This window comes from Rhamphochromis sp. 'chilingali' (assembly GCF_963969265.1).
Source record: "Rhamphochromis sp. 'chilingali' genome assembly, chromosome: 4".
Taxonomy (NCBI): domain Eukaryota; kingdom Metazoa; phylum Chordata; class Actinopteri; order Cichliformes; family Cichlidae; genus Rhamphochromis; species Rhamphochromis sp. 'chilingali'.
The window spans coordinates 9,150,673-9,166,732 of record NC_137948.1 but is presented as its reverse complement, the minus strand read 5'-3'; the positions used below and the strand labels follow the sequence as shown (position 1 = coordinate 9,166,732).

Sequence of the window (16,060 nt, the reverse complement as noted above, 5' to 3'; positions counted from 1 at the left end):
TTGTAAAGATATATTTTAAACATATAATATTGTATTTTATCAGTGCATTATAAATATCTGCAACTATCAATGGGAGCCTTATTTTAAAATGTAAAACGTGTCACTATTTATTAACGACTAATGAACATGTACGTGAAGTACCCTCAGAGGATCTACTAGAACATGTGAATGCAGCACTATAGACGATACCGCCACCATTTCCGAGACTAACAAGCTGATCTACAACACGGCAGCAGTGATCAGTGAGATGCTTGGCTACAAGTTGAATAGTCGCAAGGAGCAGTACCCTCAAGGTAGCACGGAGAGAGGTTAGCCAACTATCTGAGCTGCAGAATGGTATGACTGTGAGGGACCAAGCAGCCAAAGCATAGAGGACACAGGCAAAAAATATCTTCAAAAAGGGTTTTCTTTATTTTAACCCTCAAAAAGTTCAAAAATGACAAAATTCAAAATCATAATTAGCAGGCCCATAAAAGAGGTCAACTAAATATAACTCTGCGAAAAGTAATTTCCAGAAACTTAAACCAACAAAGTGAGACACAACTTAACTCACAAACTGACCGAATTACAAAGACACATGAGGGTAGCTTTTATAATGATTTGGCCAAACCATTTACACACAATAGGGGGGAAACAAAAACACACACTAATATTAACTAAGCACAGAATAACCTAACTAAACCTAAAACACCCCTGCTCCTGGTAAGCCCATGGTTGGTCCTGCTGAGCAGGCATTTTGTTCCCAGAGTTGTCAGCCACGATATTTGCCCAGACAGAAAACAGCCACCACCCAAACCCAGGTAACTCAAAGAAAGAGAAACATAATTAATATAACAAAATATTTTAGAAAAACCACACAATGTTACTATGTGCGCGCCTCATAATACCAGTGTTAGGTTTACCCAAATGATTAATGAATTACATTAATGAAGAAAACTGCAAAGCAAACTAATAAAGTGAAAAAATGGACTGATTTACCCATGTGTGGCTGATGCCATCACAGTGACAAAGAAGATGCCTAAGAAGTACAGCAAGCCGTCCATACCTGAGGTCTTGGAAACTGCCAAGCAACAACTCAAAGCCTTGGCCAGTCGCTTGAAGAGGTACACCAGAGAGATCGAAGGCAGGAGAATAAGCCAGCTGTTCTCCACAGAACAATCCAAGGTGTACTCTCAGTGTCAGGGGAACAATATGAGAACAGTACCACCAAGGCTGGAGACGGAGCAATACTGGAAGAGCATGTGGGAGAAAGACGCAACCCATAACAGCAATGCTCAGTGGATAGCGGATCTGAGAGCAGATCACAGCAACCTCCCTGAACACATAAAGACCGGATTTTCCTTAGTAAATATGAAGGTCATGCTTTTTTATCATAAACAAATATATAATTCTATGTAATATAGTGGAAAATACCACAAAGCACATTAAATACACACTGAGAAATAGAGTTATTTTTCTGTTTCACACAAGAGAAAAGATGGTGTTAAGCAACACAGTATATGTGTGTAATATTTGTTAAAGATTCAAAAATTGTCAGAAATTGCTCAAAAATGACCCGTGGATACATTCCTACTCAAGTGTAAAGTCTGTTACTAGACAGAACCCCAGCTGAATTAAGAAGGGAGAGTAAAAGCTTCCCTTTATTCTTGTTGTGTTTACCTAGGAGGACTTGGAAAAGTCCCACATGTGACTTATTGTGATCTGGTCACCCTTTGTGCATGTCCGTTCTACTCAGCAGCCATACCTTGCAGGGAATGAAAAATTCTTTTAAATTTGTTATTGTTGCAATGGCGTTCTCTTGATGAAACCCAGTATCTGCAGTGCACGGTCTCCTCACGCACACACTTAAAGTTTTTGAAATATCTACAAAAAATGTCCAGTTCACCAGCGGTTTGATGTTCTAAAGATTTATTTCAGTCCTTCATGTTGGAGTCCCAGATGTTGACACATGGCAGTATTGCATTTTAAAGGTGTTACGTGGACTCCGCTGCTTCTTCTGGCACATTTAAACATGTCAGGCTGTCACGAGGAATGGTGTAATCAGACAGGTTGGGATGTCCGGACACCACACAGCAGCTCAGGGCACTGCGGAAAATCCCCATGTCACATGCTTTAAACCACCGGTTGGTTGAAGCGTCGTAGTACTCAACGTTGAAAGTGGTGGTGAAGCCGTTGAAGCCCCCGACAGCAAAGAGGCGATTATTGATTACCTCAATGCCAAAGTTGCTGCGGCGGGTCAACATAGAGGACACAAGGTTCCACGTATTGGTTTGCGGGTTGTAAGCCTCAGCGGTGCGCAGACGTCTGTTTCCATCGAAGCCACCAACCTAAAAGTAAATGCATGGGTGAAATGATTGTGAAGTATTTATGTTTTCAGTTGTCTTCACAGCTCTTTTGCCTTTATTTCAAAAAGGAGCTTCGAGTTTCAGTCCTTTCTTCAGCAGGTCAGCATCAGGATAAGGTCACTGCATTCTGCTGATAATAATTTTTTCATTTTTGAATAGAGACAGTGTAAATAGAAAATAAATCTTCAAGAGTAGCTAGCTAAATAAAGAAGTATGTCTCCAAAGGTGAGACTACACAATCTTTGCTTTTTACCAAAGGGTATAGCAGCAAATCAACTAAATCAGTGGGTTTAAGGCAACTAGCAAGACAAATTTACAGCTAAAATACGTACTGTCCCAAGAGAATGAGTGCTAATCACTTGGCTTATTTTTCAAAAGGTGTTGGAGGATAATTTTGAAATTGTCTCTAACATATTTCCCCTAGTGGAATGATGAGGAAATGTGAAATCATCAGTGAAATCATTTTGGGAATGGAGCAAATTCAAATCATGAAATGAAAAAATACATGCAGCAGAAACATCACTAATCAGTTAAATTAATGAGTGAGAATGCCTTCTCTGAACCTGTGGTCAGGATAGGAATCTGATTATTGATGAATACAAAACAAAGTTAGCAAAACTGCCAAATCTGTCAGCCTTGCTGATCAAGGCACATTACAGATGTGACTTGTATGTTACGTGAGTGTCAGCACTACTTTCTGGTCTTACTGCAAAGACATGATCCGCATATGCAATGACACCTATCCCACTGCGGCGGCTGTTCATGGGACTGATCATCGTCCACTGGTCGGTCTCTGGGTTGTAACATTCAGCTGTCTGCAGACACTCGTTCCCATTGAATCCACCACAAATGTAAATCTGAAGACAAAGAAAAAAAACAAAAAAACCTGACATTAGTATATATTTCAACTTTTTAAGAGTTGATGTTTTTCCCTACTTGCATGCTATTACATTCTGTGAACTTAAAAGTTTTTTGAAAATCTTTTTCTTTTACATGATCAACATAACAATGAACACTATAAATTCTTCTGATACAGACTGACATTTAGACATTTAGTCCCTGCCTTTCAAAAATAAAAAAAGCTAATTCTTTTAATGACTTTTGTTTTCCTTATCATCACTATTACGGGCATACAGGTAGTTTTAAATGTGTAGTTTTGTTCAATTTAGGCCTTCATCACTCTAGCTTAGAAACCAGTTTGTGAGGTATCTTGCACCTCGCTTCACTGTAAAAAATGTGTATCCCCTGACTGGTTGGCAAGTGGTAGCTGGAGGTTGATGGGTGTCACTAGTGTGAAATTGAAGAAAGGTGTTGCACCACAAACCTCCTTGTGTTTGCTTTGGTCATTAGCAGACTGTTGAGCACACCAGAGGTTTGCATGGAATACTCTGACTTGTCTGCAAACACTCACAAACTATTTGTAGAAGTCAGTGTCTTTCATACAACCACTCCCTAACCAGCCGAGGAATACATATTTTTCACTAGCAACTGGTTGTTACCAAAAGGTTGCTGACAGGTCTCTAGGCCTGTGTGCCTGAGACCCTACTCTATTTCTCTCCTGCTCTTTTACTTTACCCACCCGGCTATGAAGTGTTGTGCAGCTGGCATCGCTCCTCTGTTCATGCATGGATGCAATAAGACTCCACTGGTTGGTTTCAGGTTGATAGCGCTCTGCACTGCTGAGTCGTACATGCCCGTCGTAGCCTCCCATGGCATAGATGAACCCGTTCAACACAGTCACGCTCACATAGCAGCGGCGGCAGTACATGGGTGCCACCTCATTCCAGGTGCGAGTGGTCAGGTCAAACCTACGGACGCTGTTGAAATGCTCCACCCTGTCGAAGCCACCAATGGAGTAGACGTACCCGTTGAGGAAGGCGGCTCCATGATAGGCACGAGGATGCTCCAGGTTGTTTGTTACGTTTACCCAGCATTCAGCCCGGTAATCATAGGCCTCGATGGCGTTAGTTGGATTACGGTCACTCCATCCCCCAATGGCCAGCAGGACGGAATGAGGCAGGCGGGGACGAGCAAGATGGGGACAGAGGCGAAACACATAGGGTCTGTTGGTCATATTTTGTGGTAATATAATGGCAGCCTTTATCATGGACAGACGGTCAGAACTGGTCCGCACCAACTGATTGAGCCGCACATTGTCCCTTAGGTAGTCTAAAGTCACCAGTCCCAGTCGGACCTACAGAGACATGACAGAAGACAATAGGACTTAGACAATGGAAACATTGAATTTGAACTATATCAGTTTTAGTCAACTCCAGCTTCTTTAGGATAATGCTCGTAGTGTTATTTCATTTTCTTATTGCTAGCAAGAGGGAGACCAAAGTGAGACACCATTAGCCTTTTTGTCAACATAGACAAAAGTCCTTTGTACAGTTCTGATGAAGATAAATCTTAAATCTAATGTGTTAAGTTTAACTTTATATAAAAAACAAATGACATAAACTAAAATAAAGCTGAGGAACACAAACAGGGGAGAATGGTTGTACTTGTTACGGACAGTTTTTAGTCATAGGCCTAGCAACTACACTAAATAAATACAATTTATTCTATAATATGTGTGAAGCTTTCTGATACAGTTTTAATGATCTTGAAGAGAATTGCTTAAATGTGGTTTGGCTACAGCTGAAAAGACCAACATCTCGAGCGATTAAAGCATCCTTATACCCAGATGGATTGACTCAATCTATGACTTAAATGCTGAAGATTTAAGTCGAAACTAAATGTAGTAATGGAAGTTTATACACCTTAGACAACAGAGCGATGAGGTGTTGTTCCCGTTCTGCAGGCACATGGCTAATCCACTTTATAAGTGCTTCGTACGCAGTGCTCTCACACTGTACATTGAGGTCATCTCTTTCAAGAATATCACCAAGTTCCTCCACAGTTAGCTGCAGGAACTCCTCCTGAAGAACCACCTGCTCAAAGTTACTGATGATGTAGTGGAAGGCCTTGGCACGTAGTTCGGGTGATAAGTGTACTTTTGTGAACTGCCAAATGCCAACACAGTTCTCTGCGCAGAGTTGCTCCCCCACGAAGTCACTGCAGATTTTTACAATGTCCATTACATTGAGTTGAGCAGCTGCCATGAGAAGTTCCACTGCGTTTTCCTCCGTTACAGAAACACTGCCAGTGTATGCAAAGTCAATGATGAGTGCCATCATCTCAGGAGACAAGCCAGGTATGTTGAAGACCTGTTTGTCTGGGTCGCTCCAAGAGGTGAAGAGAGCTCTGAGGGTAGAGATGGACACAGAGCAGAGAATTTTAAAAGGTGTGGAAGCAACAAGATAATAAACCATGTCAAGCACAAGTAGGATAAATATATAAAATCAATTGACTGGAATGGAAATGATCGCCTGATTGCATGTGTTACTATGTGATTATTGTGATAGTCTTTTCATGTCTAGTCCATATTGCTGTAGAGGATATAACTCCAAAACAGAGTTTGTACATGTTTAGTGAGCTTGAGTGTTGGATTTATTACACTGGCAGTATGTATATGAAGCTATTGCCAAACAAAATGCAGTGACAGAGCCTCCACCTTGTTTTACAGCTGATTCTAGACACTCAGTGTTGTACCTCTATGACAAATGTTTAAGTCAACTCCATAAGGCCTGTTTCCACTGATCTTCAGTCTAGTTACCGTGTAATTTGACATATCTCAGCCAGTTTCCTTTCCTTATGGAAGTTCCAGTGCATTTTGCTCAATTACAGTCCCTGTTTCCCTTCCATAACCATTCCTAGCTTAAATGGCTTAACAAACAAATAAACAAATGAACAAAAACAAAACAAAACAAAAGCATTCCTCTGAAAATGGTCAGGTACAAGGACTGGACCGAAAAGGGTGAAAAATGTCCAATCAAAACCTTTGAAAGCCTCTGAGAACTGTTGTTCAAGTGTACCTTTAAAAAATCATCTAATTCAAAGCAAAACATAACGACATGAGAGGCAACTCAAAACTTTTGCACAGCATATAACTGCATAATAGCATTCAACCTTTTTAGTATTAGTAAATCTGGTGTGTTTTACTGTGTGGATAACACTTGATAAGATATTAATGTAACTTAATAAAACACATAAATGAAACTTCAGCTCAACACAGTCTGAATTTAGTTCATGCAATCACCAAGTGCAAATGTTTGCGTTATGTTTTGGGTATATCTGTCAGTTGACTGTGACCGTCTTTTTATCACAAAAGCTCCATGATTCCTTTTTGTTGGCACTGTTTCACAGACTAAGACCATGAATTACATAAATCGGTAATCATTCCTCCCCATTATCAGGTAAGCAACTCACCTGAAGTACGGGGTGCAGTTACACAGGATTATCTTGTGGACCGGAAATTCAACATCCTCCACTTTGATGATTGCATCACAAAATTTTCCCTCAAAACGGAGTTCATTATACACCGAGCTCGACTTGTATGGAGGCTGTTCTTCCCTCATCTTGAGTTTTGTGACTGCTTTTCTTATTTTTTTGTCTGAAGTTTGTCTTACAATCCAATACAGTTTGTCTTAAAGTGTTCTGAGCACCAAATCAAACCTAACTGTGACATTATGGAATGGAAGCTTATGACATCAAAATGACTTGGCAACAGTCACCCCATAGAATTGTTTTCAAATCTAAATCTACGTTTTTTTAAAAATGAACCTTTCATTGCTTAAAAGCTTTGTTTTGATTTGGTTTTAATGTATTGCAAATGAGCCTCACAGATAGCACACAGCATTTTGTATGTTTGCTTCACAGAGGTCAACTTATGGACTACAATATCACATTTAGTTTTTATGCATGCAAGCTCATTGCCACACTTTTTTGTGTACTTTTCATTATTGCCCCGGTATTTTCCCTACTACACAACCTAAAGTATTTGTTATTAAAAATATGAGTCTAAAAATACATGGCAGTGCCAAACACAGATATGATACATAGCATGATTCATGGCTAAGCTGTTTTCTCGGATTGTATTAGACTTTTATCCAGGAGGAAAAATGTGCTCCTGCACTTTACTGATGTACTAGAGTAGTAAAAAACAAAGAAATAAACAAACAAAAAACAGGTTTGTGTTCTAGAAAAATTTTATAGACCAACACTATAATATATGTACTGTATATATCGTACAAGACTGCTATAATGACGGTGCTTGACAGTGTTACCTCAGACAGGTGCAAGCAGTCACCTGCCTGAGCACAGACTGCACACGCGTAGCAGATCTGCTGTTGAACAATTGCTCAAAGATATAAGACAAAATATATATATAAGACTAAAAGCAGGTTGGATGTGACAAGCCTGGTTTGATGTAGATGTAGAGGTGTGTATGAAAACATCATCCCAAAATTAGAAAATTATAATGGAAAGAGTTTGATTTAGAGTCTTTGTAAAATAAAGTGGAGCAGCAGGAACAATCCCAGGACAGCCTTCTGCTTGCAATAAGAAAAATGTAAGAAATGTTTACAGTAAATTCATAAATCAGTCAATTCAGCATCAGAATAAAGATTAGACCACCATGGAGGGAGGTTGTTCCTATGAACAGCTTTGCAAATCACTGTCTACACGTTGGTTTACTGCAATAAGGTGCTGTGTTGGTGTTGCTTCAACCTTCATGTTGTGCAGGTAGGGGGACTGCACAGCATTTTATGCTTTTTCCCCCTGTCCCAAATGTGGGATAGGGGAATATAAGACTCCCCTTATAGATGGCTAATAAATCGTTTATAGCTATGTTATTAATTAAGCTTCAAACACTTTATAAACCATTAATAAATGTTACGCATTAAAGAAAGAGAGAAGAAAGAGAAAAACCTGACCAGTTTATTGCCAAATAGAGATCTATTCACTTATATATTTCATCTAGAGTTGCTATATTAAACATTTCAGACTAAGTTACTACCTTGTAAGCACAATAGGCATTTGTAAAGATATATTTTAAACATATAATATTGTATTTTATCAGTGCATTATAAATATCTGCAACTATCAATGGGAGCCTTATTTTAAAATGTAAAACGTGTCACTATTTATTAACGACTAATGAACATGTACGTGAAGTACCCTCAGAGGATCTACTAGAACATGTGAATGCAGCACTATAGACGATACCGCCACCATTTCCGAGACTAACAAGCTGATCTACAACACGGCAGCAGTGATCAGTGAAATGCTTGGCTACAAGTTGAATAGTCGCAAGTAGCAGTACCCTCAAGGTAGCACGGAGAGAGGTTAGCCAACTATCTGAGCTGCAGAATGGTATGACTGTGAGGGACCAAGCAGCCAAAGCATAGAGGACACAGGCAAAAAATATCTTCAAAAAGGGTTTTCTTTATTTTAACCCTCAAAAAGTTCAAAAATGACAAAATTCAAAATCATAATTAGCAGGCCCATAAAAGAGGTCAACTAAATATAACTCTGCGAAAAGTAATTTCCAGAAACTTAAACCAACAAAGTGAGACACAACTTAACTCACAAACTGACCGAATTACAAAGACACATGAGGGTAGCTTTTATAATGATTTGGCCAAACCATTTACACACAATAGGGGGGAAACAAAAACACACACTAATATTAACTAAGCACAGAATAACCTAACTAAACCTAAAACACCCCTGCTCCTGGTAAGCCCATGGTTGGTCCTGCTGAGCAGGCATTTTGTTCCCAGAGTTGTCAGCCACGATATTTGCCCAGACAGAAAACAGCCACCACCCAAACCCAGGTAACTCAAAGAAAGAGAAACATAATTAATATAACAAAATATTTTAGAAAAACCACACAATGTTACTATGTGCGCGCCTCATAATACCAGTGTTAGGTTTACCCAAATGATTAATGAATTATATTAATGAAGAAAACTGCAAAGCAAACTAATAAAGTGAAAAAATGGACTGATTTACCCATGTGTGGCTGATGCCATCACAGTGACAAAGAAGATGCCTAAGAAGTACAGCAAGCCGTCCATACCTGAGGTCTTGGAAACTGCCAAGCAACAACTCAAAGCCTTGGCCAGTCGCTTGAAGAGGTACACCAGAGAGATCGAAGGCAGGAGAATAAGCCAGCTGTTCTCCACAGAACAATCCAAGGTGTACTCTCAGTGTCAGGGGAACAATATGAGAACAGTACCACCAAGGCTGGAGACGGAGCAATACTGGAAGAGCATGTGGGAGAAAGACGCAACCCATAACAGCAATGCTCAGTGGATAGCGGATCTGAGAGCAGATCACAGCAACCTCCCTGAACACATAAAGACCGGATTTTCCTTAGTAAATATGAAGGTCATGCTTTTTTATCATAAACAAATATATAATTCTATGTAATATAGTGGAAAATACCACAAAGCACATTAAATACACACTGAGAAATAGAGTTATTTTTCTGTTTCACACAAGAGAAAAGATGGTGTTAAGCAACACAGTATATGTGTGTAATATTTGTTAAAGATTCAGAAATTGTCAGAAATTGCTCAAAAAAGACCCGTGGATACATTCCTACTCAAGTGTAAAGTCTGTTACTAGACAGAACCCAGCTGAATTAAGAAGGGAGAGTAAAAGCTTCCCTTTATTCTTGTTGTGTTTACCTAGGAGGACTTGGAAAAGTCCCACATGTGACTTATTGTGATCTGGTCACCCTTTGTGCATGTCCGTTCTACTCAGCAGCCATACCTTGCAGGGAATGAAAAATTCTTTTAAATTTGTTATTGTTGCAATGGCGTTCTCTTGATGAAACCCAGTATCTGCAGTGCACGGTCTCCTCACGCACACACTTAAAGTTTTTGAAATATCTACAAAAAATGTCCAGTTCACCAGCGGTTTGATGTTCTAAAGATTTATTTCAGTCCTTCATGTTGGAGTCCCAGATGTTGACACATGGCAGTATTGCATTTTAAAGGTGTTACGTGGACTCCGCTGCTTCTTCTGGCACATTTAAACATGTCAGGCTGTCACGAGGAATGGTGTAATCAGACAGGTTGGGATGTCCGGACACCACACAGCAGCTCAGGGCACTGCGGAAAATCCCCATGTCACATGCTTTAAACCACCGGTTGGTTGAAGCGTCGTAGTACTCAACGTTGAAAGTGGTGGTGAAGCCGTTGAAGCCCCCGACAGCAAAGAGGCGATCATTGATTACCGCAATGCCAAAGTTGCTGCGGCGGGTCAACATAGAGGACACGAGGTTCCACGTATTGGTTTGCGGGTTGTAAGCCTCAGCGGTGCGCAGACGTCTGTTTCCATCGAAGCCACCAACCTAAAAGTAAATGCATGGGTGAAATGATTGTGAAGTATTTATGTTTTCAGTTGTCTTCACAGCTCTTTTGCCTTTATTTCAAAAAGGAGCTTCGAGTTTCAGTCCTTTCTTCAGCAGGTCAGCACCAGGATAAGGTCACTGCATTCTGCTGATAATAATTTTTTCATTTTTGAATAGAGACAGTGTAAATAGAAAATAAATCTTCAAGAGTAGCTAGCTAAATAAAGAAGTATGTCTCCGAAGGTGAGACTACACAATCTTTGCTTTTTACCAAAGGGTATAGCAGCAAATCAACTAAATCAGTGGGTTTAAGGCAACTAGCAAGACAAATTTACAGCTAAAATACGTACTGTCCCAAGAGAATGAGTGCTAATCACTTGGCTTATTTTTCAAAAGGTGTTGGAGGATAATTTTGAAATTGTCTCTAACATATTTCCCCTAGTGGAATGATGAGGAAATGTGAAATCATCAGTGAAATCATTTTGGGAATGGAGCAAATTCAAATCATGAAATGAAAAAATACATGCAGCAGAAACATCACTAATCAGTTAAATTAATGAGTGAGAATGCCTTCTCTGAACCTGTGGTCAGGATAGGAATCTGATTATTGATGAATACAAAACAAAGTTAGCAAAACTGCCAAATCTGTCAGCCTTGCTGATCAAGGCACATTACAGATGTGACTTGTATGTTACGTGAGTGTCAGCACTACTTTCTGGTCTTACTGCAAAGACATGATCCGCATATGCAATGACACCTATCCCACTGCGGCGGCTGTTCATGGGACTGATCATCGTCCACTGGTCGGTCTCTGGGTTGTAACATTCAGCTGTCTGCAGACACTCGTTCCCATTGAATCCACCACAAATGTAAATCTGAAGACAAAGAAAAAAAACAAAAAAACCTGACATTAGTATATATTTCAACTTTTTAAGAGTTGATGTTTTTCCCTACTTGCATGCTATTACATTCTGTGAACTTAAAAGTTTTTTGAAAATCTTTTTCTTTTACATGATCAACATAACAATGAACACTATAAATTCTTCTGATACAGACTGACATTTAGACATTTAGTCCCTGCCTTTCAAAAATAAAAAAAGCTAATTCTTTTAATGACTTTTGTTTTCCTTATCATCACTATTACGGGCATACAGGTAGTTTTAAATGTGTAGTTTTGTTCAATTTAGGCCTTCATCACTCTAGCTTAGAAACCAGTTTGTGAGGTATCTTGCACCTCGCTTCACTGTAAAAAATGTGTATCCCCTGACTGGTTGGCAAGTGGTAGCTGGAGGTTGATGGGTGTCACTAGTGTGAAATTGAAGAAAGGTGTTGCACCACAAACCTCCTTGTGTTTGCTTTGGTCATTAGCAGACTGTTGAGCACACCAGAGGTTTGCATGGAATACTCTGACTTGTCTGCAAACACTCACAAACTATTTGTAGAAGTCAGTGTCTTTCATACAACCACTCCCTAACCAGCCGAGGAATACATATTTTTCACTAGCAACTGGTTGTTACCAAAAGGTTGCTGACAGGTCTCTAGGCCTGTGTGCCTGAGACCCTACTCTATTTCTCTCCTGCTCTTTTACTTTACCCACCCGGCTGTGAAGTGTTGTGCAGCTGGCATCGCTCCTCTGTTCATGCATGGATGCAATAAGACTCCACTGGTTGGTTTCAGGTTGATAGCGCTCTGCACTGCTGAGTCGTACATGCCCGTCGTAGCCTCCCATGGCATAGATGAACCCGTTCAACACAGTCACGCTCACATAGCAGCGGCGGCAGTACATGGGTGCCACCTCATTCCAGGTGCGAGTGGTCAGGTCAAACCTACGGACGCTGTTGAAATGCTCCACCCTGTCGAAGCCACCAATGGAGTAGACGTACCCGTTGAGGAAGGCGGCTCCATGATAGGCACGAGGATGCTCCAGGTTGTTTGTTACGTTTACCCAGCATTCAGCCCGGTAATCATAGGCCTCGATGGCGTTAGTTGGATTACGGTCACTCCATCCCCCAATGGCCAGCAGGACGGAATGAGGCAGGCGGGGACGAGCAAGATGGGGACAGAGGCGAAACACATAGGGTCTGTTGGTCATATTTTGTGGTAATATAATGGCAGCCTTTATCATGGACAGACGGTCAGAACTGGTCCGCACCAACTGATTGAGCCGCACATTGTCCCTTAGGTAGTCTAAAGTCACCAGTCCCAGTCGGACCTACAGAGAGATGACAGAAGACAATAGGACTTAGACAATGGAAACATTAAAACTGATATAGTTCAAATTCAGTCAACTCCAGCTTCTTTAGGATAATGCTCGTAGTGTTATTTCATTTTCTTATTGCTAGCAAGAGGGAGACCAAAGTGAGACACCATTAGCCTTTTTGTCAACATAGACAAAAGTCCTTTGTACAGTTCTGATGAAGATAAATCTTAAATCTAATGTGTTAAGTTTAACTTTATATAAAAAACAAATGACATAAACTAAAATAAAGCTGAGGAACACAAACAGGGGAGAATGGTTGTACTTGTTACGGACAGTTTTTAGTCATAGGCCTAGCAACTACACTAAATAAATACAATTTATTCTATAATATGTGTGAAGCTTTCTGATACAGTTTTAATGATCTTGAAGAGAATTGCTTAAATGTGGTTTGGCTACAGCTGAAAAGACCAACATCTCGAGCGATTAAAGCATCCTTATACCCAGATGGATTGACTCAATCTATGACTTAAATGCTGAAGATTTAAGTCGAAACTAAATGTAGTAATGGAAGTTTATACACCTTAGACAACAGAGCGATGAGGTGTTGTTCCCGTTCTGCAGGCACATGGCTAATCCACTTTATAAGTGCTTCGTACGCAGTGCTCTCACACTGTACATTGAGGTCATCTCTTTCAAGAATATCACCAAGTTCCTCCACAGTTAGCTGCAGGAACTCCTCCTGAAGAACCACCTGCTCAAAGTTACTGATGATGTAGTGGAAGGCCTTGGCACGTAGTTCGGGTGATAAGTGTACTTTTGTGAACTGCCAAATGCCAACACAGTTCTCTGCGCAGAGTTGCTCCCCCACGAAGTCACTGCAGATTTTTACAATGTCCATTACATTGAGTTGATCAGCTGCCATGAGAAGTTCCACTGCGTTTTCCTCCGTTACAGAAACACTGCCAGTGTATGCAAAGTCAATGATGAGTGCCATCATCTCAGGAGACAAGCCAGGTATGTTGAAGACCTGTTTGTCTGGGTCGCTCCAAGAGGTGAAGAGAGCTCTGAGGGTAGAGATGGACACAGAGCAGAGAATTTTAAAAGGTGTGGAAGCAACAAGATAATAAACCATGTCAAGCACAAGTAGGATAAATATATAAAATCAATTGACTGGAATGGAAATGATCGCCTGATTGCATGTGTTACTATGTGATTATTGTGATAGTCTTTTCATGTCTAGTCCATATTGCTGTAGAGGATATAACTCCAAAACAGAGTTTGTACATGTTTAGTGAGCTTGAGTGTTGGATTTATTACACTGGCAGTATGTATATGAAGCTATTGCCAAACAAAATGCAGTGACAGAGCCTCCACCTTGTTTTACAGCTGATTCTAGACACTCAGTGTTGTACCTCTATGACAAATGTTTAAGTCAACTCCATAAGGCCTGTTTCCACTGATCTTCAGTCTAGTTACCGTGTAATTTGGCATATCTCAGCCAGTTTCCTTTCCTTATGGAAGTTCCAGTGCATTTTGCTCAATTACAGTCCCTGTTTCCCTTCCATAACCATTCCTAGCTTAAATGGCTTAACAAACAAATAAACAAATGAACAAAAACAAAACAAAACAAAAGCATTCCTCTGAAAATGGTCAGGTACAAGGACTGGACCGAAAAGGGTGAAAAATGTCCAATCAAAACCTTTGAAAGCCTCTGAGAACTGTTGTTCAAGTGTACCTTTAAAAAATCATCTAATTCAAAGCAAAACATAACGACACGAGAGGCAACTCAAAACTTTTGCACAGCATATAACTGCATAATAGCATTCAACCTTTTTAGTATTAGTAAATCTGGTGTGTTTTACTGTGTGGATAACACTTGATAAGATATTAATGTAACTTAATAAAACACATAAATGAAACTTCAGCTCAACACAGTCTGAATTTAGTTCATGCAATCACCAAGTGCAAATGTTTGCGTTATGTTTTGGGTATATCTGTCAGTTGACTGTGACTGTCTTTTTATCACAAAAGCTCCATGATTCCTTTTTGTTGGCACTGTTTCACAGACTAAGACCATGAATTACATAAATCGGTAATCATTCCTCCCCATTATCAGGTAAGCAACTCACCTGAAGTACGGGGTGCAGTTACACAGGATTATCTTGTGGACCGGAAATTCAACATCCTCCACTTTGATGATTGCATCACAAAATTTTCCCCCAAAACGGAGTTCATTATACACCGAGCTCGACTTGTATGGAGGCTGTTCTTCCCTCATCTTGAGTTTTGTGACTGCTTTTCTTATTTTTTTGTCTGAAGTTTGTCTTACAATCCAATACAGTTTGTCTTAAAGTGTTCTGAGCACCAAATCAAACCTAACTGTGACATTATGGAATGGAAGCTTATGACATCAAAATGACTTGGCAACAGTCACCCCATAGAATTGTTTTCAAATCTAAATCTACGTTTTTTTAAAAATGAACCTTTCATTGCTTAAAAGCTTTGTTTTGATTTGGTTTTAATGTATTGCAAATGAGCCTCACAGATAGCACACAGCATTTTGTATGTTTGCTTCACAGAGGTCAACTTATGGACTACAATATCACATTTAGTTTTTATGCATGCAAGCTCATTGCCACACTTTTTTGTGTACTTTTCATTATTGCCCCGGTATTTTCCCTACTACACAACCTAAAGTATTTGTTATTAAAAATATGAGTCTAAAAATACATGGCAGTGCCAAACACAGATATGATACATAGCATGATTCATGGCTAAGCTGTTTTCTCGGATTGTATTAGACTTTTATCCAGGAGGAAAAATGTGCTCCTGCACTTTACTGATGTACTAGAGTAGTAAAAAACAAACAAATAAACAAACAAAAAACAGGTTTGTGTTCTAGAAAAATTTTATAGACCAACACTATAATATATGTACTGTATTGTTAGGTGTGGCTGTGTGCAGACAGGAATAGGACCCAAGGTGCAGACTCCGGAGACAGAACTTAAACCAAAACAGCTTTAGTGCTGAACACAAACATCATATAACTAGAAAAAAAACTCAAAATAAACTTACACCAGTGGATGGGCAAAACACACAGCAAAGTAAACGGTAGATCGCGACACAGACACAGAGAAACACTGGGCTTAAATACACAGAGGGAGCAATCAGGGAATGGGTAACAGGAGAGAAACACAGCTGGGGCAAATCAGGCCTAACGAGACAAGAGGAAGCAAAACCCGACACATTAACATCAGACATGGACTTTCA

General features: G+C 39.9%; 2 protein-coding genes across 2 annotated transcripts; both read right to left on the bottom strand.

The window, feature by feature from the left end:
- Nucleotides 1-1,973: 1,973 nt before the first annotated feature.
- LOC308395981 (kelch-like protein 10) lies at nt 1,974-6,805 on the bottom strand (the record flags this gene model as incomplete). The annotated part of the gene is made up of 5 exons (XM_080881041.1): nt 1,974-2,327; nt 3,053-3,202; nt 3,925-4,539; nt 5,108-5,591; nt 6,657-6,805. 5 exons carry the CDS (start codon nt 6,803-6,805, stop codon nt 1,974-1,976), a joined length of 1,752 nt encoding a protein of 583 aa, XP_080737167.1.
- A 3,431-nt stretch (nt 6,806-10,236) lies between these two features.
- LOC308395980 (kelch-like protein 10) lies at nt 10,237-15,068 on the bottom strand (the record flags this gene model as incomplete). Its single annotated transcript, XM_080881040.1, has 5 exons — nt 10,237-10,590; nt 11,316-11,465; nt 12,188-12,802; nt 13,371-13,854; nt 14,920-15,068. 5 exons carry the CDS (start codon nt 15,066-15,068, stop codon nt 10,237-10,239), a joined length of 1,752 nt encoding a protein of 583 aa, XP_080737166.1.
- Nucleotides 15,069-16,060: the final 992 nt, after the last annotated feature.